The 26,878-nt window shown below is 45.2% G+C and overlaps 2 protein-coding genes across 5 annotated transcripts in view; one reads left to right on the top strand and one right to left on the bottom strand.

The window, feature by feature from the left end:
* Positions 1-11,078, top strand: part of SPMIP2 (sperm microtubule inner protein 2) — a 105,125-nt gene extending 94,047 nt beyond the window's left edge. Inside the window, exon 4 of the mRNA XM_081242237.1 lies at positions 10,721-11,078. Coding sequence (XP_081098363.1) covers positions 10,721-10,988 — 268 coding nt within the window. The 3' untranslated portion in view covers positions 10,989-11,078. The remainder of the gene's footprint in view (positions 1-10,720) is intronic.
* Positions 11,079-13,295: 2,217 nt separating this feature from the next.
* FNIP2 (folliculin interacting protein 2) overlaps positions 13,296-26,878 on the bottom strand; it is a 128,740-nt gene continuing 115,157 nt past the window's right edge. For all 4 annotated transcript variants that reach the window (XM_081241310.1, XM_081241312.1, XM_081241311.1 and 1 more), the window contains 3 exons: positions 22,677-22,877; positions 18,678-18,793; positions 13,296-16,827 (listed from right to left, as the gene is read on the bottom strand). In XM_081241310.1, the coding sequence (XP_081097436.1) occupies positions 16,749-16,827; positions 18,678-18,793; positions 22,677-22,877 (396 nt within the window). In that variant the 3' untranslated portion in view covers positions 13,296-16,748. The remainder of the gene's footprint in view (positions 16,828-18,677; positions 18,794-22,676; positions 22,878-26,878) is intronic.

Raw genomic sequence — 26,878 nt, 5'->3', positions numbered from 1 at the left:
TAGGCATTTTTGTTATTTGGGTAAGGAGAGAACTACTAAACAAGAGTAAAAGATTCAAACAGGCATAAAAATGTTCTTCTGCATTTCATCATGAATGATTAACATTGGAAGTTTATTGCAATCCAATAACTTCTTAGTAGCTGTTGACAGGTACAGAGGTAAATAAGCAATTGTGTATTCATGCACTGATGCTTTGGTCCCATGCCATGTGTCTATCTTACATAGACTGTTAGCCTTCTGCGTGGTCTCCAGGGACCTGGGACACTGATGAATACATACTAATCTCTGTTCAAAAAACTCGGGTTCAGACTCTTGTTGTCTGAAGACTTGACCAATCATGCAGGTGGCTTCTGCATCTTTGAGGCTGTACATCACCACACATTGTCCTAATCACTCAGTTACATTTAACCTTGGACCTTTATTGTAAACTGGTTAAGTTATCACTCAGAGGTAGAACCTTGATTTTCCCAGCATCTTGAAGACTACACATTAAAGAAGGAAGGTCGGCATCTTGTAGACAAGTCTTTATAAGCAGCTTTGGGTACGAATTACTAAGAATTAGCTTTTTAAATAAGTCTCTTTCTCTTTCCACTCAACAAGAATCTCCTGGGCAACAAACAACCTAGGATAAATTCCAGTTGCATTAAAACTTATATTTTAAAAATTGCTAAATATAGTCATGCACTCACTTTGTCCAAACATGAAACATCAAGATAATTTCATGCTTTTTAATCATCTCCATGACAGCTGCTGATCCAGGATCAAGTAAGTGTGACCCGAGGATTAAGACGGTGTCTTTTGAAAGTAAGATGCAACGTCCTCACGTATGATTCTCTAGGGCAGGGAGAGAAGGAAGGTCAATGGGTAAGAAATGAGGTCTGACCTAACTAAATGATGACACAGCTAACACCGACCTGCAGCCGCCCCAATCTCCCCAGGTCCACCTCTGTGGCACCACCCCTCTAAGATAAGTTCTCTTGAGAAGGCTCAGGGGATGATGCTTTATGTGACCTCTCCCGACTGTGTGCTCGGAAGGAACCCTGGGCTCTGGCTGTTGTCTGTCTCTAAAATCATTGGACATATGTGGCTTCCAGTGTCAGCAGTAACACCCACTCCATCAATGCAGGAGGCCAGTTCAGAAGAGAAAAACACAATTTTAAACATCATGAAATCCCTAATTGTATCCTTGGCAGATTCTGACTTTAGGTGTGGACCATACCGTAAATGCAGAGATCTTTAAAAAGCTGGGGTCTTATTTTCCTGCAAATGTACTATAGAAGGCCTGTTCTCCAAGAAAGCAAGGATCCTGCCAGATGGTTTGGGAATGTGTTTCTCAGAAGTTTCCATTGTGCCATCAATGGCTTTTGAATACTTCCGGAAATGGAAAGAGCAGATATCAATGACCCTGCAAGAAAGCAAACATTTACGGGAACTAGCTTGCTGGGGAAATAAGTAGTGGTGCTTTTAAGTCGCTCTACAGATACAGCCCCAGGCCTCTTCACAGGCAAGAAATGCACAGGGTTACATCACTTTACGATGCTGCAAGGAAAATGCTGAGCCCAGCAGGGAAGTTTCCACATCTTTCTCTATTGAAACTCTAGTGAATAACTGTCGCCAGGTATGTATAAGGCAACCAGACTGACTCACTGGGGCTTAAACAGTTAGCGATTTGTTTCCTTAACTTTGGAATCCAAAAGACAGTAATTTTACCACTTATTAGAACAATTTTCACTCAACCAGAGGGAACCCAGATGTCCAAACAGTAGAAACAGCTTTGCTCCTGGACAAGACTGTTGTCGGGAGGTCAATCTTCAGAAGAATCAGCTGCTCTGATCAATTTAAGTAAGCATATTAATTCAATCTGGTTATTTTGCCAACAGACTGAGAGTTCATTGAATGGTTGGGTCATGAATCCAGGTGGCTGCCCTGGAGTCTCCTGCGGGCCCAGCTCACACAAAAAGGCGGGAACCCAGAAGACCAAGCAGAGCACTGCTCTCGAAGGGCTGCTCTTCAGCCACCCAGAGTATGTTTTCTGGCACAAGTGTCAACATCAAAGTTCAGTTTGTCCCATCGGTTTTAGACAGTTATATAAGCAAGTCCCAGCCAGTCATTTCCTAACTCAGTGCTGGAGTCTATTTTATCTTCTGACCCTATTTCTGTGCTGTCCAGTCTGCTAGGAAAACTTTGATCATTTTCCAAACAACCAACAGTTTTTAAGGAACATTTAGACATCTTTTATTATAAAAAAAAATTACATGCTCACAGTTTAAAAAATTCAACTAGCAAAAGAGAGTGTGAACTTGAACTCAATCCCACCTCTCTGCAAACCCTCCAACCCATGCAGTCATAGACTCTCTGCCTTGAGGTAACAACAGACCATCTTTGGGTACCTTGAGAGAAGCAAGCAAACTCGACTGGAAACGTGTTCTATGTCAGGAACTCTGCTAGACACTGAAGACCCAAAAAAAGTATGACAGGGTTCCTTCCCTTTCAGGAAGATGCAAAGTAAAGTAGGAGTGAACAGTGTGTGAACAGTGTTGAAGGTCAGATAGCCAATCAGGAATGTTCTGTAGGAGGGGTAGCTTGAGCTGCATTTTTAAGGCTGGGTGGGAAATCAAAAGGTAAGCCTGGAGGTGGAACCAGGGAAGCAATCCCATCCATAAGGAAGAGTCTGTCATACAGAGTGAAGTAAGTCAGAAAAAAACAAATACCATGTGCTAACATACATATATATGGAATCAAAAAAAAAAAAAAAGGTTCTGAAGAACTTAGGGGCAGGACAGGAATAGAGATGCAGACGTAGAGAATGGACCTGAGGATGGGGAGTGGGAAGGGTAAGCTGGGACGAAGTGAGAGAGTGGCATGGACATATATACACTACCAAACTTAAAACAGATAGCTAGTGGGAAGCAGCCGCATAGCACAGGGAGATCAGCTCGGTGCTTTGTGACCACCTAGAAGGGTGGGGTAGGGAGGGTGGGAGGGAGACACAAGAGGGAGGAGATATGGGAATATATGTATATGTATAGCTGATTCACTTTGTTATACAGCAGAAACTAACACACCCTTGTAAAGCAATTATACTCCAATAAAGCTGTTAAAAAATATAAATGGAACTAATAGATGTGTTTGGTAGGAAAATTCAGACAATACACAAAGGAGTAAAATGAACAGCTGAATCTCTCTTCACCCCACCCCCATCAATTTCTTTCCTTTAAGTTTTGTATGTATCCTATTTGTGAAAAAATACGAGTATACCAACCTATTATATGTATGAATTTTTTCTTCTTTACATAAAAGCAATCATACCATAAAAAAAAAAAGGCTAGGAGGTGTGAGCCTTTCTGGTGTGCAGAGGGAAGACCGTCGTGTGGCTGAAGCACAGGGCACTGGTTTGGGGCGTGACAGGAGGTGAGACTGGGGTGCAGTACAGGGGCCGCATGGTGCAGTGTTTCGAATTCCCGACGAAGGTTTTGTGCTTAGTTCTGTAGGCGACGAAGCGCTGTTTTAAATTTTTAAGTAAGGAAGCGATATAAATAAATCTCTGTGATAGAAAGAATACATGGAACGTAATAGCTGTTGAAAACTGTTCGCTGAGCAGGCAGAGCAGAGAAAGGAGAGCCCGAAGAAGAAAGGCAAGTTAAGTAAAATTGGAATAATCACACTGATGGGAGCCCGAGTGAGAGATGGGGATGGTGAGGTCGTTTAGAGAAAGGTTCCACGAGGCTTGGCAACCAACAAAATGTGGGTGGATGGAGGAGATGTGAAAGTCCAAGGCAGTTCTGATGTGCCTCTCTGGGGGTGGCTGGGGAAACGGTTATGGCATTGAATGAAAAAGGGAACGCAGGAAGAAGAGGGTCTATTTGGGGGAAGAGAGAAAACAGGGAGATGGGAAGATGAGTTGAAAGGCAGCATCCTATAATAAAAATACAAATGGCCAACATTTTATTGAATTTTTACTATGGGCCAGATACTAAGTGCTTTCTAGGTATTGACTCATTTAGTCCTTATAAAGAGTAGGTATTATAATATGATCCCCATTTTACAGATGAGGTAATTATATACGTTTAGAATCAGACAACTCTGAGTGCACATCCCAGCTCTACTGCTTTTTAACTGTTTGATCTTGGATAAATTACTTAGTCTAACTTCAGAGGTAAAAAGTAGGAAATGACATCTATCATGTTGGATTATAATAAAGATTAGAGAGAGGTAATACATATCAAGCAACTAGCGTAGTGTCTGGAACCTCATGTATCTCAATGAATGTTAGAAACAGTTATCATTATTAGTAATGAGATTCCTGGTACTATGTTTAGTGAGAACCTGGGGATTTGTACTTAGATTTTTAGAGCTGAAAGTAAAAAATTTACACATAAGTGTGTGTATATATATATATATATATATTTTTTTTTTTTGTGTGTGTGTGTGTGTGTGGTACGCGGGCCTCTCACTGTTGTGGCCTCTCCCGTTGCGGAGCACAGGCTCCGGACACGCAGGCTCAGCGGCCATGGCTCACGGGCCCAGCCACTCCGCGGCATGTGGGATCTTCCCGGACCGGGGCACGAACCCGTGTTCCCTGCATCGGCAGGTGGACTCTCAACCACTGTGCCACCAGGGAAGCCCTACACATAAGTATATTGATGTTGGTTGGATCATCAGATATAAAGGCTATTTCCCGATTTGGAGATGGGTGGTTGTATATCGGGAGATGAGAATCAAGGATGGAATCCTAGGGAATACCAGTGATAAAGGAGCCGAAAGAATAAAAGATTATTCCAGAAGAAAAGTAGATGACATAATATGAGAAGTAAGAGGAGAGACATAAAGAAAAGAGCTTTGAAAGCCCAGTAGAAAGCCAAAAGGAGGACAGTGTCCACAATCACGAATTGGAAGTCTTGGAAGTCTTACTTGAAAGTCTGAAAAGAGGTGACTTGATCTCAGGAAGGAGGCTGCTGTCAGCTGGGGTCAGAACCATCACGATGAAGTAACAGCAACACCAAGTAGCATTTGGAGCAGGGGCAAATGGAGTGGAAACAGAAGGCACAGACGATTTTTTCTTAAATAGTCTTTGTTTCATTTTAAAATAATTCAGTTTGGAAACCACTTCAGGAATGGTGCAGTAAGGACCTCCAAAAATATATTTCCTCCATAAAAGAAATAAGAACAGTGGCAAAAATTGTCAAAATCACCTTTTTCCAAACATTGGAAATGAATGAACAAATGCTTTCAATAATCCATGGAGCACGTATTTAAGAAAAATGGTTACATCTTAGAAAGAAACACGAACTTTGTGACATTTTAAATTTGAATTAAAATTGCTCTATTCCCATCCTCTCTTTCCAGCTTCAAGGTAGCCTTGAAAAAACCAATAGCCTCACAACCATGGTAGCTGTGAAAACTAGCAGCCGACCAGTCACTGAAGGGGAAACACAAAAGTGCCTTGAAAAGCTTCCTACTCAGAGAAATGTTATATCTGATTTTTTTTTAAGAAGATGTTGGGAGTAGGAGTTTATTAATTTTATTTATTTATTTTTGCTGTGTTGGGTCTTCATTTCTGTGCGAGGGCTTTCTCTAGTTGTGGCAAGCGGGGGCCACTCTTCATTGCGGTGCGCGGGCCTCTCACTATCGCGGCCTCTCTTGTTGCGGAGCACAGGCTCCAGACGCGCAGGCTCAGTAGTTGTGGCTCATGGGCCTAGTTGCTCTGCGGCATGTGGGATCCTCCAAGACCAGGGCTCGAACCCGTGTCCCCTGCATTAGCAGGCAGATTCTCAACCACTGCGCCACCAGGGAAGCCCTGTTATATTTGATTTTGTGTCTGTGTGTGTGTAAATGGCTGGGTTCAAATCCCAACTCAAGCTCTTTATTTTTTTTAACTTTGATTTTTAAATTTTTTATACAATTTAAAAAGTTAATTTCCATTTACAGTTATTACAAAATATTGGCCATATTCTCCGTGTTGTACGTACACCCTTGAGCCCACCTTACACCTAATAGTTTGTACCTCCCACTTCCCCCCGACCCCTGTATTGCCTCTTCCCTTTCTCCCCACTGGTAACCACTAGTTTGTTCTTTGTATCTGTGAGTCTCCTTCTTTTTTGTTATATTCACTAATTTCTTGTATTTTTTTAGATTCCACATGTAAGTGATATCAGATATTATTTGTCTTTGTCTGACTTATTTCACTGAGCATAATGCCCTCCAGGTCCATCCATGTTGTCACAGATGGCAAAATTTCGTTCTTTTATGGCTGAGTAATATTCCATTGTGTATAACACCACATCTTAATCCATTCATCTATCAATGGACACTTAGGTTGCTTCCATACCTTGACTATGTTAAACAATGCTGCTATGAACATAGGGGTGCATGTATCTTTTTGAATCATAGTTTTCTCCAGATATATGCCCAGGAGTGGAATTGCTGAGTCATATGGTAGCTCTATTTTTAGTTTTTTGAGGAACCTCCATACTGTTTTGCATAGTGGCTGCACCAATTTACATTCCCACCAACAGTGTACCAGTGTTCCCTTTGCTCCACATCCTTGCCAACATTTGTTATTTGTGTTCTTTTTTTTAACATCTTTATTAGCGTGTTCTTTTTAATCATGGCCATTCTGACAGGTGTGAGGTGATATTTTATTGTGGTTTTGATTTGCATTTTCCTGATGATAAGGGATGTTGACCATCTTTTCATATACCTTTTGACCATCTGCATTTCCTCTTTAGAAAAATGTCTGTTCAGGTCTTCTGCCCATTTTTTAATCAGGTTGTTTGTTTTTTGATGTTGAGTTGTATGAGCTGTTTATATATGATGGATATTAATCCCTTATTGGTCATATCATGTGCAGATATTTTCTCCCATTCAGTAGATTATCTTTTTGTTTTGTTTCATTATTCGATCTGTCTTGAAAATCCCTGGAAAATCTCCATTCTCAGGGCTTGTCATTATTTGACCTCTGTGTGAACATCTCTATCTCACAAGCACCCGTCAAAAACAATAATCATTTAATATTACAGTTGTCTGGGGGGAGGAGGGAAATACAAGTTGGGGCAAACAAGAAGCTGACCAAAAATCTTTAAGGAAAAAACTGGGAAATGACATGTCTCTAGAGGATTTCAAAAAGCTCTTAACATATGCCTAGAAATCTAGAAGGCTGTGCACACGTGCAGGGCTGTGCACATGCCCAGGCAAGGCCCCAGAAGGTCCTAATCTCTGACCTTTGGCTGATCTTGAAGCTCCATGAAAGCAGGAAACGAAGGCTAAGGCAGAGTTGTAAACTGTCTGCTGGGGCATTGAAGGTATGCCTAGACACAAACAAAGACCAGAAAACACATGGATTTGAGACATTTAAGGAAATTTCTGTCCAATCATTAGCTGACCACTAAGCTAACCAAGCAGAAAATTCAGGGAGCACACATGACAGACTTTAAACACTTAGTCCAGGAAAGTAAACAACAGCAATATCACCACCACCACCAAAAACAAACAAAAAGCAACAAAAAACAACAACAGAGAAAAGAAAAAACAAAAAACAAGCAGGAACAACAAGCCCTGGGGAGAGGGAGAAAATCTCATTTCCAAAACTGGCACAGTATATTATTTCAAATGTCAGTTTATCAACAGAAAAATTATGAGGCAAAGGAACAGGAAGGTATGGCTGATACACAGGGAAAGAAAGTGGTCAATAGAAACTGGCTCCAAGGAAGCACAGATATATTTAGCTGACCAAGACTTTAAGTCAGCTATTTCAAATATGCTCAAAATACTAAGGGAAACTGCTTCCGTAGGTGGTTAGACTGTGTCAGAGGATAGAACAGAACATGAGTGTAGCCAAAGTTAACAGGCAGGTAAGTGCCAGCCAGGGAAGAGACCAGTGCATGACTCAAGGTCACTGAGAGCAGACAACAGGCATGCAGGCTCAAATGGTACATTGTTTACCTACCTCAAGAGGAGAGAGTACACAAGATCCATCTCCTTGCAGTGTGGCAGACCCCCATGGCTCGTGGGTCCATTTGGCAGCTGCAGTGGGCAGCGTGGCTGCATTCACCTCACTTTGTGCCATAGTAGAAGGACCCCAACTCTTACCCCTTAGAGTCTGAAATACACAAAGTTGGGGATGCACCTGGGGGCCATTTACGCATGCATAGCAAAGCGGTTCTGAGAAAGTTTACACATGCTCAAGATAAAGGGAACAGGTATGTACTGACTGCGCTCTGAGCTCTTTTCATGCAGTGCGACTTGTGAGCTTGCCGCCATGTCCTGTACTGAGCACAGAGAGTTTCTTGGGAACAGAAGGGAAGGGATGGACTGAACTTGGACCCTCCCCTCACAGAAACCATGTCTAAAATATTAAAGGAAAGTATGAGAACAAGGTCTTGACAAACAGAATATCAATAAGGAGATAGAAATCATACATATAAAACAATAGAAATTCTGGAGTTGAAAAGTACAATAAATGAAATAAAAAATTCACAGTGGGAGCTTAATAGCAGGTTTGAGCTATCAGAAAAGAATCAGTGTACTTAAATCTAGATCAACTGAGATTATACATTCTGAGAAATGGAAAGAAAAAAGAATTTTTAAAAAATGCACAAGGAACAGAGCTCTGAGACTGTGTACCAACATAGCACAATGGGAATCCCAGAAGGAAAAGAGGAAGAGAGGAAGAGGCAGAAGGAATATTTGACATAATGGCCAGAAGCATCACAAATGTGATGAAAAACATTAACTGACACATTCAAGAAGCTCAACAAACTCCAAGTAAGAGAAACTCAGAGACCCACACTTAGATACATCATAGTCAAACTGTCAAATGGCAAAGACAGAGAGAGAATCTTGAAAGTAGCAGAAGAAAAATGAGTCATTGTATACAAGGGATCTTCAAGATTAGCAGCTAAGGGCTTCCCTGGTGGCGCAGTGGTTGAGAATCTGCCTGCTAATGCAGGGGACACGGGTTCGAGCCCTGGTCTGGGAGAATCCCACATGCCGTGAAGCAACTGGGCCCGTGAGCCACGGCTACTGAGCCTGTGCGTCTGGAGCCTGTGCTCCGCAGCAAGAGGGGCCGCGATAGTGAGAGGCCCCGCGCACCGTGATGAAGAGTGGCCCCCGCTTGCCACAACTGGAGAAAGCCCTTGTGCAGAAACGAAGACCCAAGACAGCCAAAAAAATAAATAAATAAACAAATGCGGGGTTTAACAGAAAAAGAATGTATAAAAAAAAAAAGATTAGCAGCTAAATTCTCAGCAGAAATAATGAAAGCCAGAAAGCAGTGGAATGATATATTCAATGTGCTGAAAGAAAAACAAGTTAGCCAAAAAATTCTATATCCAGCGAAACTATCCTTCAAAAATGAAGGAGAAATTAAGACATTACGGATAAAAACTGAGAGATTTTTGTCCCTAGCAGACCTGCCCTACACTAAATGCTAAAGGGAGTCCTTCAGGTTGAAACGAAAGGACAATAAACAGTAACTCAAATACACAAAATAATTAACAAGTCAGTGGTAAAGGTAACTGCATAGGTAAATTAAAAAGTCAGCATTAATGTATTTTGGTTTTTAACTCTTTTTTTCCTATATGATTTAAAAGACAACTGCATAAAATTATGCAGCAAAAGATATGAATAGACAGCTTTCCAAAGAAGATGTATAAGTGGTCAATAAACCCATGAAAAGATGTTTAACATAATTAGATATTAGAGAAATGCAAATGAAAACCACATGAGATACTACTTCACACTTGGATGGTAAAATAAAAAAGACAGGCAATAACAAGTGTTGATGAGGATGTGGAGAAATTAGAACCCTCATACATTGCTGGTGTTAGTGTAACATGGTGAAGCCATTATGGAAAACAGTTTAGTGGTTTCTCAAAAAGCTAAGCATAGAATTACCATACAACCCCACAATTCTAGTCCTAGGTAGAAAAAAAGGTGGAAACAACCCAAATATCCATCCACTGGTGAATAGATAAACAAATTGGAATATTACTTGGCCATAAAACAGAATGAAGGTCTGCTTTTTACATGAAGGTAAGAAGGTAAGAAGCCCCACGAGCTCTCTTGGGTGACAATAGCCTTCCAAAAGAGATGGCAAATCCTTATCCTACGATCATCTCCTTATCCTACGATCCTTCTTGTCCTTTCCCCCAGACCTGGCCCTTTACAATGGGGAAACAGTCCTCAGATAATATTCTAATTAAGGGGTGTTGAAATGGAGACCGTGATTTTACTGGGGAAAGAGAGTGAAGCCTGGATCTTTCCTCCCACGCACTGTCCAAAGTCAGAGTCTGTCATCACCAAGCTGGCTTTTCCCTGAATCCCCTGAAGTCTCAAACCCGACAGGCGTGTCCTGCAGGAGAACTCAAGGCCTCGGCCTGCCCCCAAATTCCTAGCATCTTGCCTACTTGGCTCTGAAGGATGCCAGGAGCAGTCGTGGTACCAGGGTGATGTCATCAACAAGCTTCCTGGATAAGTGTCCACCTAGGCAGGTAGTTCCCTGCATCTCCAGCAGCTGGATGTCTAGGGAAGTGGAGGGGCAGAGTCCAGAAGCTTCTCAGGACACTGGCTGAGGGCTCAGGGCCTTAGCTTTCCCAAGCTCTGTGGCTAGAAATCATCACAATCACAACAGACACAGACAAATCTCAACTATCTGAAAACTGGTGGCCTTATTTCTAACAATTTTCCAATTTGAGAACCAACCGATTTGTTCCTATTTCAGGCAACCAAATCCTTCTATTATGGATGCAGAAGAAAGCTTCAGTCGTGGTTTTATTGCCTGGCATATGGGTGATTATGAGGACACCAATCAAAGAAACTCCAAACGGGCCATCCTCCTTCGGCAGAGCCAGGCAGCATTGCCAAGAGTTTCCAGACCACCTAAGCTGCCAAAGCTACCAAAAGAGCAGGAGGTACAATCATTTGCTTTTCAGAATCATCAAAGAAAAAGTCAAGCTGTTTTAACGTGTGAATTAGAGAATGCTGTTTAATAGCAATGCTATGAATAATCAGTTTTATAGCTCCTTTCAACCTATCAGAACGTTTTGTAATTCATATTCCATTTCCACAGTGATGTCCATATAGTGACTGGGTGGGTATTATTCCCATTTTATAGCTACAGAAAACAGGAGGTGTGGGGCTCAGTCCTTAGAACCGCTTATTTATCACATGGTTTAACCTGGAGAGCACAGCCATCTGGTCAGTTTCCAAAACGTGAGAAAACTCTCAGTCTGTGAGATGGAGGTAAATCTATAATGCTTCTTAAAACCCCACAGACTGGGCTTCCCTGGTGGCGCAGTGGTTAAGAATCTGCCTGCCAATGCAGGGGACATGGGTTCGAGCCCTGGTCCGGGAAGATCTTACATGCCGCGAAGCAACTAAGCCTGTGTGCCACAACTACTGAGCCTGCGCTCTAGAGTCCGTGAGCCACAACTCCTGAGGCCCGCATGCCTAGAGCCCGTGCTCTGCAACAAGAGAAGCCACAGCAATGAGAAGCCCGTGCACCGCAACAAAGAGCAGCCCCCACTCGCCGCAACTAGAGAAAGCCCGTGCACAGCAATGAAGACCCAACACAGCCAAAAATATAAATAAATAAATAAATTTATTTAAAAAAAAAACCCCACAGACTGCCTAGCAGAGTAAGAATATACCAGTTCAAATTCAAGGTTTTTTTCCCCGTTACTATCTATGGAATCTTGAACAAGTTGCATATTTCCCGATGTGGGTTTTTTCATTAGTAAAATGGGGATGTTAGTATCTGTCCTGAATATTTTATAGAGTTATCATGAGAATCAAGTAAAGAGTGTGTAAGCATGTACTCAAATGAACAACTATTTCCTGACATCCTTCTGCATAATACCACAGCGAATCCACTCTGTAGTCATCCAGCGTTTCAATATTGAGTGTGACAACAAGCTTCCGTGATAGAAAAGGGAATACACTCAGAGACTCCTGTTCCCTACATGGAGAGAGGCTCCTTGCTCCGCTGGAGAATCTTGCCACTGCCCTAGTATATTGCTTACCCTCTCTCGCCAGAGATCTGTTTATCAGGAGATGTCTGTTTGACAGTTAGTTGTATATCCATCTGAAACACTCTGCAAGGAGCCGTGGAAGTCCTCCTTGGTAGGTCCTGCCCCAGGGATGCTCTGTATTGAGGAAGGTAGCGTTCAGCTGCTGACATTCCTATGTGGTCTGAACTTTGAGCTGGGTCCACGTGAGATTTATTGCAGTGTGTGTGAAGGAGTCTTGGATTAGTTATTTTCCACCTGAACTAATTTTGTGTAGGATTAGAGAGATCATGGATTAAACCGTCCCAAAGTCCTCCTACTATCTATCATTCACTAAATCCAATTGAGGTGTCTTTGTGCATTAAAAAAAATCTGTTAAGGGCTTCCCTGGTGCTGCAGTGGTTGAGAGTCTGCCTGCCGATGCAGGGGACACGGGTTCGTGCCCCGGTCCGGGAAGATCCCACATGCCGCAGAGCGGCTGGGCCCGTGAGCCCTGGCCCCTGAGCCTGCGCGTCTGGAGCCTGTGCTCCGCAACGGGAGAGGCCACAACAGTGAGAGGCCTGCATACCGCAAAAAACAAAACAAACCACTATAATGCCCTAGTTGTACTATTTGACAACTTATATTAACATATACTTTAATACACTGACATTGGGGCACTAGTAGATTAGAAAATATAATGAACGAAGCAGATACTTGCCCCTGAATGGAATCTCCACAAAGGCAACCGCTACAAGCAGAGATGATACAGAACACTGCGCTGACGACAGATTTCATGAGGAGCGCAGCTACGGGTAACAGGGTTTTCCAAATGGATGTGAGTTCTTGCTGAAATCCTAAACCTTACAAAAGTAAAATCTTGCCTCAGTTTATATACAACAGTGGCATTCCTGGAAAATTCAGCGTATAGTAAGCTCATGAGAGAAATGTGTTGTGCTTGTATGTAACGCAAAATTAAATTCTCAGCTTAGATCATTATAAACTAAGGCTTTCACCCACCTGAATGTCAGCAGGATATTTGTGAGTCACACGGGAGGTGGGATAACTCCTCATTCCGGGGTGCCCTGCACGTGACAAGATGTTCTCCTATCACCCTCAGCCCCTGCCCACACTGTGCCAGGAGCTCTCGCCCATCACCATGCTCACCAAAGAGGCTCTACGTTTCCCAAACAGCCCTGCTGAGGGTCACTGACATATACAGTGGGCTTGTGTCAGCATGAATTACTGGAAATGAGACGTCTAAGTCTGATTGAACGTAACAAACAAATCATAGGCAGTACCAGGAAAATGTTCAAGATAAATTCAGAAGGTTTATTGCACCAAATGCCACATAAAAATGGATCAAAATGATATGTGAACAAGTTTGAAGAAAAAAATTTCCATACATTGACATTGATATCTATTTAACTGATCAAAAACATAAAGTCCTACCAATTTGTCTTAATGGAACTTCAGTAGTAACAAATCAATCCCAGAATTTTCTCCTTTTTAAACACCACTTAAATTTAAGCACATTGCAGTCTTGCTTTCAAGATATACGGTTCACCAAAGATGGACATTTAAAAATTAACATTCAGACGGGGCTGCTTGATTTAGGCAAACAGTATATTAAAAGGTCCCCTCCCCCAAAGCACAAGAGAAAACAAATGGTTCACATTTACCAAGAAGCTAAAGACTTTTTCAGTTTATTGGTGAAAGTATGCATGAACAAAATACTTTCAAAAGTATGTGTTAGTGGAAAAATCCAGATATTTAAAAGAACCGTGGGATCACTTTATATTCTTTATTTTTATGTACAACCAAGTCTAGTGAGGAACCTAAAAAGCTACAGGCTGAATTTTATAAAATCTCAGGACCTAATTCGAAGGGCCTAAACAACAGTTTAGTATCGTTTAGCAGGCAGGGATTTTCCTCCCTCGAAAAAAGTTAACTTTGAAAAATATGGAAAGTTTAAAAAGTTGTGATGTGTAAACGGCAGTTCCATGGGATGTGAAAAGTTTGGAGTTACTTTCATTAAAAAACACACTTCAGAAAAATGGATTGAAGCCTGTACAAAAAGCTATTTAACACTGATAAAAATAAAATACTTTGGAATTATGCACAAGTATGGAAGCTACATTTTAAGTTTTCATTGTCATGTTTAAACGTACACAATGATCTTTACATTCATATCACCTGTCAGTCTATGAAAAATAAAACCGCGACATGCTAGAGAGAGGCCCATCACGGTCACGCGGGCACACACCGCTCTATCCTGCTTCCCAGCTTGCGTGGAAAAGCAAGATGCTACAAAAGGTGCACTCAACAGGTAAGACGTCAAAGTTGAAGAAACCCTAAAGGTGGAATCCTGTCAACTGAGGTAGTTTTCTCTATTTTTCCTTTTTTTTTTTTTTTTTTACTTTTGTTTCTTTTCTTGAGGTGGGCCTGGGCGAAGGCAGGTCCCTTCCTTGCCTCTTGGGCTAAGACAGACCCAGGCCACCAGGTGGGGTCCGGTGTGTGTCTCAACACAGTTCCATGAGATTCTTTTCCGCTTTTGGGAGGAGGCTGAGTTTAGGAGAGAGCACAGGTGGATGTTCTCCAGGGGAGGGTTTATGAACGAGCAGCAACATCCCTGGTCTGCTGTGCAGGCGGCAGCCGTGAGGGTCGGGGCCGCCTAGGGTCCTGAGTGCTTTTCCTCTGTCACCTTCTCCCGGGGGAGGCAGGGGACAGGAGATGCAGAGGCAAAGCCAGTTTCCTCAGCTTCCAGGGGCTGGGCCGCATCTGTAATGCGTGGAGTTTAGAAATCGGCCATTTAAAGCTCAGCGTCCCCTGGGCCGGGTCTACTGCTCACCGGGCTGCTACGTGCACTGATTCTGTTCCTAGTTATTGACTGTGAAGCCCTGGAAGGTGAGGGGAGGAGGGATGGGAAGCGCCCAGAACGTGTGAACGAGGAGAAGGAAACCGAGACTGCGGGTGCTCGAAGCCGGTGCAGAGGGGACGCTATGACCTCACTCAGCACGGACGGGGAGAGGGTGGCCACGGGCGAGGTCCACGACAACCGCCGCGATGCCACGGAGCCAGGGACTTGGAACACCCGTCTCGTGCCAGACATCAGGCAAGAGGAAACAGAAAACGTAGGAAGAATGGACAACGTCACTTTTATGAGAGAAAGGCATACAATACAAATCCAAGATCTTAAGAGCCTCAACACGCCTCTCTGCATTTCACACCGTAAAAAAAAGGGGGGGCGGAATTCCCTGGGGTCCAGGGGTTAGGGCTCGGTGCTCTCTCCCTGCGGAGGGCCTGAGTTCAGTCCCTGGTCAGGGAACAAAGATGCTACAAGCCGCCAAAAGAAACAAAGATGATTTATTTAAAAAGAGGGGAAGGCTGCCGTTTTGACCTATTCCTAAGAAAGAAAGAACACACCTGTTTTTCTCCATTGGTCCTGCCGCTCTCCTCTTTCAAACAAATAACTCGCGTGCATGTGTCAGAGAGTAAAGACACAGATGTATGTAACTTGGGTTTTGGGATCAGGATTTTATCAAGTAGAAAATATGAAGTCATTTTAACTCCTGAAAGGGAAGTCGTTTCATATTCTTAGGGGCAAAGGCTACATGGAAAGGACCGGCATCAATTCATAAAAGAGAAGGAAATCAGAGCCTGGTTATAACGAACCGACCTCAATATCTGCAGGTGTAACAGTTCTGCTGTACTGGGTCAGCCCCCTGCCTTTTAACCATCCATTGACCCAAGAGGCTTTTCCTTTACCCTGGATGTCAGTACATCATCTGTTTCACGGTCAGTAAACTAAAGTTAACGTCAACAGAATATGAAGGTCTTTTAAAAAGCAAACTATGCTCATAAATAAACAATGCTTCATTTTGGCAAGTTTTTATACTACGGGGCAGTGAATTTCTGGGAAGCTGTTTTGAAAAGGACATAGGGATTGGAAGGCACAGAGATGATAGTGTAAAAATTCAGCTCATATCTGGATTGTTTATAAACGTTCAAACGAATTCGTTTCATGGGTCTTCCTGCACCCTTGCAGCTTTCGTTTCCCACCAGGACAGCTGGGCCTTTTAAAATATAAATAGTCGTATGTATTAACTAGTATAGGAAGAAGGTGGCTTCCGCTGGAGGAGTTCAGCCACAGAACCACTCGCCAGCTTACAGAACCAACTTTGGTGAACGGTCCCGCTTAAAAGGCTGCCGAGAGCTGCGAAGCGTCCGGAGAAGCCGGGCGGGGTCGGGCGGAGCTCGCCGCTGCCACGGGACCACACAGGGCCGGGCTGAGGATGCCGCGCCGATTTCTGCCTTGATCGCACCAACGACCCATCCCTGACCTACTCGTGGCTGCATCTCGAACACGGTAAACTGGGACAAGACGGGGAAGCAGCGGGTCCCTGGAGCTCCCGGCCCTCCGTGCTTTGCACCAGACGGTGATGGTGACGCCGCAGCCACCGGAACGGAGGGTGGCACGCGCGGGCTTCACCCGGCCGCTGACCCGGGGTCCCCGCGCTGTCTTCTCAGGACGGCGGGACCCCTCTCCCCAGCTTGGGGAGCTCGCGCTGGAACTGGGAGACGTCTCAGCCCCGCTGCTGGGCCCCGACGTGCTCACGCCATCGCCCGGCCCGGCCCAGCGTGCAGGACTGGCTCCGTCTGCCCTGCCCGGGCCTCGCGGTCCTGGGGAGCGGCCGTCTGTCCTCCCTCCTTCGGCTGAGCGGCTGACCCTTCTTCCACAGAGCAGCTGTCCTGAGCGTCAGCTTATAAGAGTATCTGAGCGACGTACGGAGAGTGAGTGCTGGCGACAGCTGTCAGCAGGGGCAGGTCGTTGGACTCGATCCTGAAGGAGGAGAGAGGAGGGGACGTTGCTTTAAAGCAGCAGGACTTACGGGAAGGGCCCCGGCGCCGGACACCAGGGCTGCCCGGTCAGCGCCCAGACCCGATGACGGAGTGAACGAGGCGGGGACACGGGAGCCTGTCACGCTCCATTCCCCGCATCCCCGCACGGCCTCTGTGCGAGTCCCCCTCCGGCCAGCCCTCCCGGCCTGCACCCCGAGTCTGCACCGGCTTCACGTTCGTCTCTGGGAACGCATGACGGTGGCAGCGTCTCCAGAACCCCGGAGATTTCTTCAAGGCTGACACGCCCGAGACCCCCAGTGAGCACGAGCCCGACACTGACAGGTGAGCATGGGCAGAAGGCCGCGCGGCCTGGAGAAATCAGGACGGTCTTGGCCCTTGAAATAGGTCCTAACGCTCTCCCTTGATTCCCGAAACCACAAATTAAACATATAACCTAAAAAGGGAGCTGGCATGAGCTCGTGGAGTTTTCCACGCCTTCTTCAGTAATGCTTCCTCCGGATCTCACCTCAGGGCAGACGGGGAGCCCCCAGCACCTGAGTGCTGCTGGCCTGACCAGGAGGGCCTAAGGAGGGGCTGGAGGGACCCCCACTAACAAGGCGCTGAGGGGCCTGGCGACAAGGAGGTAAATCCACCCTCACCATCCTTCTCGGGGTGCTGCTGGTGGGCACCTGTCAGGGTCCAGGCAAGCGTCCTGGAAATAAAAGCTGCACATTCCTGCATCGGAACCTGGATGGGGCAGGACTACAGTGAGGCTGGTGAAGAGATCTAAGTAAAAAGTGCAGAAGCAAATGCCTCGGGGCTTCCCTGGTGGCGCAGTGATTGAGAGTCCGCCTGCCGATGCAGGGGACGCGGGTTCGTGCCCCGGTCCGGGAAGATCCCACATGCCGCGGAGCGGCTGGGCCCGTGAGCCGTGGCCGCTGAGCCTGCGCGTCCGGAGCCTGTGCTCCGCAACGGGAGAGGCCGCAGCAGTGAGAGGCCCGTGTACCGCAAAAAAAAAAAAATGTCTCAAAAGGGGAGAATATTTTTTAAATGATGTAAGAAAAAAAAAATAGTGACAGGAAACGCTGAGTCAAACAATACAATATAAGTCATAACCTGGGTGTGAAAGATGAAAAGTCTGACAAGAATGCAGAGGCCTGCCTGAGCCTTGAAATAATACTTTGATTGGCAGGCTTAACAGAGAATTTCAGGGTTGACGTTTTATACACGGTATTTCCTTGCCCCAAACTGGGGCGGCGGGGGGGGAGGTCATCATCACAAGTAAGGAAGACAGTGCCTCATCTACACAATGTCTTTTTGTTACTTCTCTGTGGAAAATTAAGCAGAGAGTAAAACACAAGTCAGAATGTCTTTCCCGAGAGAAGTTTGGGCAAAGAGCCTCTGGAAAATGTTATACATTACTGATAACATGCACGCCTCCTCTTCTGATGGGCTCATAATAAAAGGGAGAAGAGTACAGTCACCCCGGGACGTGCAGACGGGCCCCCAAGTCCAGGGGAACAGCCTTCCCCGCCGCCAGAAAAAGCAAGGAAAACACAGCTGCTGCCACGTGTCTGACAGCTCATGACTCTCACATCTTACTGAAATGACTAGAAATGGGCAGATGGAGTAGGATTACGCTTTTCACTTTCAAGGATAAAATAATCCAGGGGGAAGACTAACAAGGTACCGCTAGCTTCAAGGTCTGCATGTGTTTCCGGGTGTGAAACTCCAGTATCAGATACAAGAAACATGCCGTTCACTGGGGAGCCCCAGAGGCTGGACAGGTCAGTGGGTAGAGTGCAGGGGACAGCCCCCCGCAGGGGGATGCTGGCACTCCCCAGAACTCACCCCAGAACGACACTTAATTCTTTCACGTGCACGCGCGTGTGTCCACGAAGATACTCAGACAGCATCTTACTCTTCAGGTACATCTCCTGTAGTCTGTCTTCCAGGTGCATGATGCACTGCAAAGCCAATCACGCTCATGATGAGGGCAAGAACTCAGATCTCTGCCAACGTCTAAGAGTCGCAATTCCCTCAATCCACTTCTAAGTACGCTACTGTAATCTCTTTAAAATATACTTCAAGAATTACAACCCAGCTCAAACCCTACCGTAAGCAGGGATAAGAATAGGTTTTTGTCATCAACAAGGACCCACTGAAAAGCACAGGGAACTCTACTCAATACTCTGATAACCTATATGGAAAAGAATCTGAAAAAGAATAGATACGTGTGTGTACAACCGAATCATTTTGCTGTACACCTGAAATTGACACAACATTGTAAATCAACTGTACTCCAATATAAAATTAAAAAAAAGAAAAAAACAAAAAAGAATAGGTTTTTGTAAAACAATAAAGTTTAATTTTTCCAGTGACTGTTAAGATCTTCATATATATTTTCTGGTCTTTCTAAAAAAGCATTTGTTTCTACATAGTTAAAATCATTCTATAAGTACACTTATTTCCTGCTTTCAAAAAACTTTCTAATAATCCTTTTCCCATGTTATTAAAAATTCTTTATCAATATAATTTTTATGACTGATTTTTCAGAATGTGAATTTACCATTACTAAAATCACATAGCCATCTGCAATTTTGTTATACATAATTTTGTAAAGAGCACCTTTCTTGTTGTTTTCCTATATCTCAGATTATTTTGGTGCAATTCATTCCCAGAAGAATGACTGGAACAAGGTTATTCTGAACCTTTTTTTTTTTTTGCTCTCAAGAGTGTATTTTGACTAGGTCTCTAGTAACAAGGAAGAAAGGGCAATTTTGTTCAGAACATCTCTACCCTTGGAACTGTGTCCAGCTTCGTTTTTAGAGAACAGCAGTCACCTGTGTCTTGCACCAGAGGCAAATGCTTTTGCATTTGGCAGGGAGACCGATCCAGGCAGCTCAGTAAGTCACCTGATGGCTCTGGCAAGGGTCACTCCGTCAGACAATATTTTCTTCTAGACCTTTATGCCTGCTATTTTCAAGGTAAAAAGATTAACAGATGCACTTGAAAATGTTGATCTTGACCACCTGGGCTGATCAGTGACATGGAAAAAGTATCCATTCGAGATGCAATCTTTTCCGTCTTTCATTGGCTTAAAATCTTAAGTGCATCGTGTTTTGTGGACGAGTAAGAGTAAGAGTAATAATCAAAGCAAGGAGGATTTCGCCAATTCTTTTGGGGGAAAACGTTCCCCCAGGAAAACAGAGTTAAGTGCGGAAAGGTCTCCTGTTCAGTGTCAGTCCCTTGTGGAGCAAATACAAAGTTTTAGTAAGAGTGTTGTAAAATATTAAAAAGAACATTGACATTACGTTGAATCCTTTATGTTTTAAAATAGTGAATTTACTGTGTTTTCATAGTCCCCAGGAAAACTGTGTGTTGCAGTGCGGAAATAAAACAGAACATTGGTTCATATGGAATGTGCACGGAACTTGCAATCAGGGCAGTTAGAAATTTTTTTAAAAGACTGATTATGAAATTGAACTGTTTCGGGATTCCCCTCCCTCCTTTCTGAGACGGATATCTTCAACTTTAACTTCTGAACTTTTAAATAGCTACTTTCTCTTTTCGTACTGAAGGTACTAACAGGCCTTTAATCACGTGTTTCATTCGAGTTATTTATTTATGTATGTATGTATGTATGTATGTATGAATGAATGTATGAATGACTGTGTTGGGTCTTCGTTTCTGTGTGAGGGCTTTCTCTAGTTGTGGCAAGCGGGGGCCACTCTTCATCACGGTGCGCAGGCCTCTCACTGTCGCGGCCTCTCTTGTTGCGGAGCACAGGCTCCAGACGTGCAGGCTCAGTAGTTGTGGCTTACGGGCCCAGTTGCTCCACGGCATGTGGGATCCTCCTGGACTGGGGCACGAATCCGTGTCCCCTGCATTGGCAGGCAGATTCTCAACCACTGCACCACCAGGGAAGCCCCTCGAGTGACTTTTAAGGAGCATTTTAAACTGCAGATGAAATGTTCTTTGATCCTGATTTTGTCAAGTCATTCATATTATTAAGTGGTTGTATGTAACTTATGTCTAAGTGAAGTAAAAAACAATTAACTGTGGTAATTTACTGCTGGGATAACTAAGATATCAAACGTAGCAAGAGATATGGAGTATAGAATGAAATATAAAAGTTTGGTAAATATAACAGTAAAAAACTGTAAAATCAAATATATCTCTCTTCCCTTACAGAAAAGCAGACTTCAGCCTCTAAATCAGCCTGATGCAAGTTGCTACTAGAAGGAAAAACTGCCTGCAAATGTAGAACAAGAATCAGGTTGTAATATGCCACAGGTGGTGCCTTCTGTGTTACCCCTGAGAACAGGGGTCCTACAGTTTAAAGCCCAAATAAAGGTTTCGGTGAAGAGGTGGTGTCAGTCTTTAAAGCCATGAACACTGTTCACGCAACTGGTTCTCACTAACAGTTACACTAATAGTAGCTGTTTCCCGAGTGTGTATATCATCCAGCACTACTTCAAGTGCTCCACCTGAATTATCTCACGTAATTTTTATAACCAGACAGGTTCTGCTGTGCCCCAGCTTCAACAAGGCACACGATTCAGAAGCAGAGAAGCCTGGGTCTGAGTGCAGGCCACTGAAAGCCCACGGACTGGCCACTACTGTCCACTGGCTGCCAGGGCATCTCATCTCGCCTGAGCTTGGACAGGTAGAAAGCAGCACCTTGGAGGATTCTCACACATGCTTGTTGCCTAGGTACCATCTTCACTTTGCAGAGGAGAAAGCCGCGGCCCTGAGATGCCCGACGAACCAACGGCAAAGCCTGGACGTGACCCCCATGATGTCCAGTGGTGCCCCGTGATGCTGTGCTGCCCCCTGAGGTGACAGCCAGTGTTTCACAGCACCTCCTCCAAGGACAAAGGAGTCCTGACCTTCCGAGGAGTGTGGTGCACCTGCAGATCCGGTCACAAGAACTCAGGGGAATACCCTCCATGAGCAATCAGGGAGGTGGCTCATATTCAGCCTCCTACTTGGTTGTCAATAGCTCTGTATCTTGTGCGGAGGCCGGAGGCTGGAGGGGAGATGCTGTTTGGTTTGGGGCTGACGGAGGGGGAGGCCAGAAGGCTGGTGAGCTCATCCCAGCTGCAGCCCCACCAACTCGCGGGGCTCTGTCCTGTATGTGCCCTTCAGCTGTGCTTCTGCTCTGGAAACCTTGCTCCCTTCCTTGCTAAGTGTATTTTCTCTCGATCTCCCTGCACGCAGACACACAGACACACACACACACACACAGGAATTTGTTTTGCATATTATTCCAGGGACTCGGAGGGCAGCTGATCATTTTCTCGGAGTTTAGGGGGTCTGTCTGCTGTTTGTATTTAATGTAACGTTATCAAAGGGACTTGAAAATCCCATTCGAAAAGGAACAATTGATACCATCCCCTATGGCTATGGTGCTTCAACATTTTAAGTGTTTACACGAACTATATTCTGTTTATCCATAACAACTTGGGGAGGATGGTCCCTGAACAGATGGAACTAGTCCCTTCGGAAGCTGGCTGGCTTGCATTTGACCTGATGGTGGGAAAACCAATGAGTCCCCCAAAGGAGGATTTTAAATTTCCCTTTATGCTCGATTCCTGCCCCCATACCTTACCTGTTTCTCCATGTAACTTGTTCAAAAAGATTGTGTCACTCTGTGCTGTCTCCAGAAGGACTATTGCTACTGAATCCAGCCCGTGTGCTGGTTTTGTGTCACACGCTCTGTTTTCACTGATGCTAACATCCAGTTAGACTAAAATCAATACACGGGAATTCGTGACTTTATAACCACAATGCTGCGGAAAATGCTTTCTTAGCTCATCTCTCTGATGGTCTGAGAACGATACTTACAAAGTCGGCGGGGAGGTGAAGCCTATAAAGCTGCAGAATGGACTGAAGTAAGCTGGACACCTGGCTTGAGACCAGGACGTCCTGGCCGAGTTTCGTGCTGTCCACCGCCTTCCTCTGACTTGTGGCCACCTGGACGCTCCACTTGTCCGTGTCTGCAATGATGCACACGGCCTCGGCGATGGGCTCGTCGAGCACGGGGTGCTGCGGGACAGACACACAGGGTCAACTCTTCACCATGCTTCCGGTGACATCGGAACGTCCAGAACTTTCTGTGCAGTGTCAGACTCAGGGGCAGAGGTGATGGCGGGAGCCCCGAGCCCTACAGGGACCCGAACTGGGGTGTCATCCCATAGTCATTTAAATGTTAACTTGACCAAACTGCACCCGGTCATTTTTTCCTTTCTGCACCCAGGGGGCACACTATAAACAACATCTAACATGCAGAGGTAAGCAAAAAGGCCTGTGACCTCCCTACATCCCAGGACATTAAAGCCCGTTTCCTTCCAGAAGACTGCACTCTCCTTTTATGCTTTTTATTTTTATTTATTTATTTTTTTCCCACGAGTCTTGTGGGATCCTAGTTCCCTGAACTGGGATGGAACCCGGGCCCCCTGCAGTGGAAGCGTGGAGTCTTAACTACTGGACCACCAGGGAAGTCTCTGCACTCTCCTTTTAAAATGGAGATGGTCAGAAAAAGGTGTAGGAGTCTACTGCCAATTTTCCCATCACAAGGTTTGGCAGGGTAATTTAACAGTCCCTGAAAGGTATAGCTTTAATCATGAGGCAATATTTATTCAGAAACCATGTGCTACATGCATAAATCAACTCCAGGACAACTGAAATCAGACGGGGCTAGGGAGCTGTGTACTGAGATGAGGCCAAACGCACAAGTGTGGCTACCGATGAACGTACTTAAAATACCAAATCCTCAGTAACTGGGCAGTGATGGATGGAGCAGGTTAACTAGGAAATGTGCCACGGGGCAAACAGGGTGAACACTGACACAGTCCAGGAAAACGGCCCACAAGAGGCACGTGAAAAGACGCTCAGCATCACTAATTATTAGAGAAATGCAAATCAAGATTACAATGAGGTATCACCTCACGCTGGTCAGAATGGCCATCATCAAAAAGTCTACAAACGATAAACACTGGAGAGGGTGTGGAGGAAAGGGAACCCTGCTGCACTGTTGGTGGGAATGTAAACTGGTACAACCACTATGGAGAACAGTATGGAGGTTCCTTAAAAAACTAAAAACACAGCTACCATATGACCCAGCAATCCCACTCTTGGGCTTATAACCAGAGAAAACCATAATTCGAAAGGATGCATGCACCTCAATGTTCACTGCAGCACTATTTACAATAGCCAGGACATGGAAGCAGCCTAAGTGTCCATCGACAGAGGAATGGATAAAGAAGATGTGGTACATATATACAATGGAATATTACTCAGCCATAAAAAGAATGAAATAACGCCATTTGCAGAAACATGGATGGACCCAGAGATTGTCATACAGAGTGAAGTCAGACAGAGAAAGACAAATATCATATGATATCACTTATATGTGGAATAGAAAAAAAACGGTACAAATGAACTTATTTACAAAACAGAAATAGAGTTACAGATGTAGAAAACAAACTTATGGTTACGGGGCGGGGGGAAGGGGGAGGGATACATTGGGCGATTGGGATACATATACACACTGCTACATATAAAATAGATAATAAGTACCTACAGCACAGGGAACTCTATTCAATGCTCTGTAATGACCTGTATGGGAAAAGAATCTAAAAAAGAGTGGATCTATATATACGTATAACTGATTCACTTTGCTGCACAGCAGAAACTAACACAAATTGTAAATCAACTATACTCCCCAAAAATTAATTAAAAAAAGAAAAATGGCCTAAAAAATTGAATTTCTCAAAACTGATCACGGTATAACTGCTTCACCACCAGCTCCTTTGCCACACGTGTTCAGGATCCCACACGCGTGCAGATCAAGGGCACAACAGGACTGCCCTCTGGCCCAAACTAGGAGAGAGAAGGGGGGGGCAGGTACACAGTGAGACGGAGACCGACGGAACGCACCTCAAAGCCAGCGTCCTCGAGCACACCTTTCTGACCCTCAGTCACTGAAGGCAAAGCGGGCCTGGCCTCCTGCCGTCACGCGGTTCCTTCCGCTACCCTGTGGTGGCCCTTCGCTGCTGTGGCTGCTGGGCCAAAGTTCCTCACGCTAGGTGCGTCCTGATGCCCCTTTGGAGAAGGACCTTTCCCGGGCAAATCCTGGAGGCCCCTCCCTCCGTTACAGGGTGGGAACAGGGCCCAAGCTGGGCCAGTCAGACTCTCCCTCCTGGCCGCCTGCCTGGAGCAGGCAGCCAGGAGGCCGGGAGCAGCTGGGGTCACCGCACTCCTGCTCGACAAAAGCCACCACGAATACCCACAGCGATTCCTGGTTCCTGCACCTCCACAGGTGCCTTGTTTCCTGCCGATCCCAACCCCAGTTCTTCGGTCTCCTTACCATTTCTAAGAAGCCCTGACATCCCTCCGATGAAGTCCCTTCCGGTTAAATCAACAAGAGTCGGTTTCTGTTGCTTGCAGCAAAGAACCCACACAGGTACACGACCTCATCTCGGGTGACCGAGACCTGAGATTTTTAAGACTTAACAGTAGTAGTGGGAAGGCCGATGATAGAAACCCAAATGTTTGCAGTCACGCTGTCCTTTCAACAGGTGATCTGGCTCCCTCATTTGGGGCTTTTTCACTCAACCTTTGTGTTCTTTCTCACAGATGGGGAAATGACTGGTGGGCTGAATGAGAACTTCGGTGAGACCAACATCTTTTTCCTCAACTATATCCAGGATGGAAACTTCCACGTTTTAGAATATTTTTCCCATTGAAAAGAAGAGCAAATCAGGCAAAGTCTAGCGGCCCAACATTTATTTAAGCACAGGTTAAACGTGAGAAATAAAGAATATGGCAAAGCAGATTCTTGAATGAATGAAGCCCACTTTCCCAAGGATGGCTCTCACTTTTTAAGACTTGCTCACCAAACAGTCGAAATGCTCACACACACAATGACCCTGAATTCCCACTCTCACCCACAGGCTTTTGTGGCCCCTCAGTCCTACCCTTCTCACACACTCTCCAAAATAGAAAGTAAAGACAGGGCTGCAATGACTTCCCTTTACAAGTTCCTGCAAGTTCTTGCTCAATCCGTATGTCATAAATTCACAGCAAGAGGACGATGACGTGCCATCAGTGTACCTGGTCCTTGTGAGCAAAGGAAATGGAAATTTAAAAGATTTGTATTTTGAGCTCAAGTTCCTTCAGTGCTTTGCATTTATCAGAAATTCACAGTGCGCTGGGCATAGCACAAAACAGATCTATAGTGAGACCTTTTTCTTCAAGGGACTTACGTTCCGAAAGTATATATATAACCATTAAAGACCAGAGGCCAACGTACGTACAGTGAGTGGAATGCACGCCAATCCCCTTTCACCTGGACTTCAATCACCTCCCTCTAGCAAGGTGTGGTAACAGGACCCAAGCCAGGCCAATCAGATGCTCCTCCCCTGAGATTTCCCTGTGAGCAGGGGGCCAGGAGGCTGAGAAGGGTTGGGGTAAAAATCTAGCTTTTGTTGGATTGTTTGCAGTAGGTAATTTGGGCCCTAGTTTCCAACTCAGCTCAATTTCCTAAATGATTTCCCCAGCATCGTGACAGGGAAGGGAGCAGTGTGTGGACCCGAGGGAAGCACACAGACAGCAGATTACGGGGCCCCATAACCACACACAGAGCTCCGCCTTCGGAAGTGAGCCACTGGCACGAGGGCAGCGAGGCTCACTGGGGAAGACATGGATGGAAGGCTGCCCAGGTCCCAGTGACCCCAGGAGGCTGCAGACCCGGGGGCGTAACAGCAGAGGAGGGACAGAGGAGTTGGCTCAGGTGTCTTACGAGGAAGAACGAAACGGGTCAGAGAACCGTGAAAGAATGAGTGTGCGTCAGCCGTTTTTAAATCCCTGGTGGAAACCTGAGCACAGGCCTAGCACACAAGAAGGCTAGGTCTGAAGGTTGGGACAAACGGACAGGAGGTCGAGAGCCCATCCCCTGAAGGAGGGGCTGACTCTTCTCTCCCGGACTCTCAGCTCCTAGCCCAGGACCGGGCCCTTGAGAAAGGGGACAAACTTAAGATGGACCA

This window comes from Mesoplodon bidens (genome assembly GCF_964165515.1).
Source record: "Mesoplodon bidens genome assembly, chromosome: 1".
In the NCBI taxonomy this organism is placed as follows: domain Eukaryota; kingdom Metazoa; phylum Chordata; class Mammalia; order Artiodactyla; family Ziphiidae; genus Mesoplodon; species Mesoplodon bidens.
Note: the sequence above shows the minus strand (reverse complement) of the source record. Positions and strands in the feature narration are given on the sequence as shown.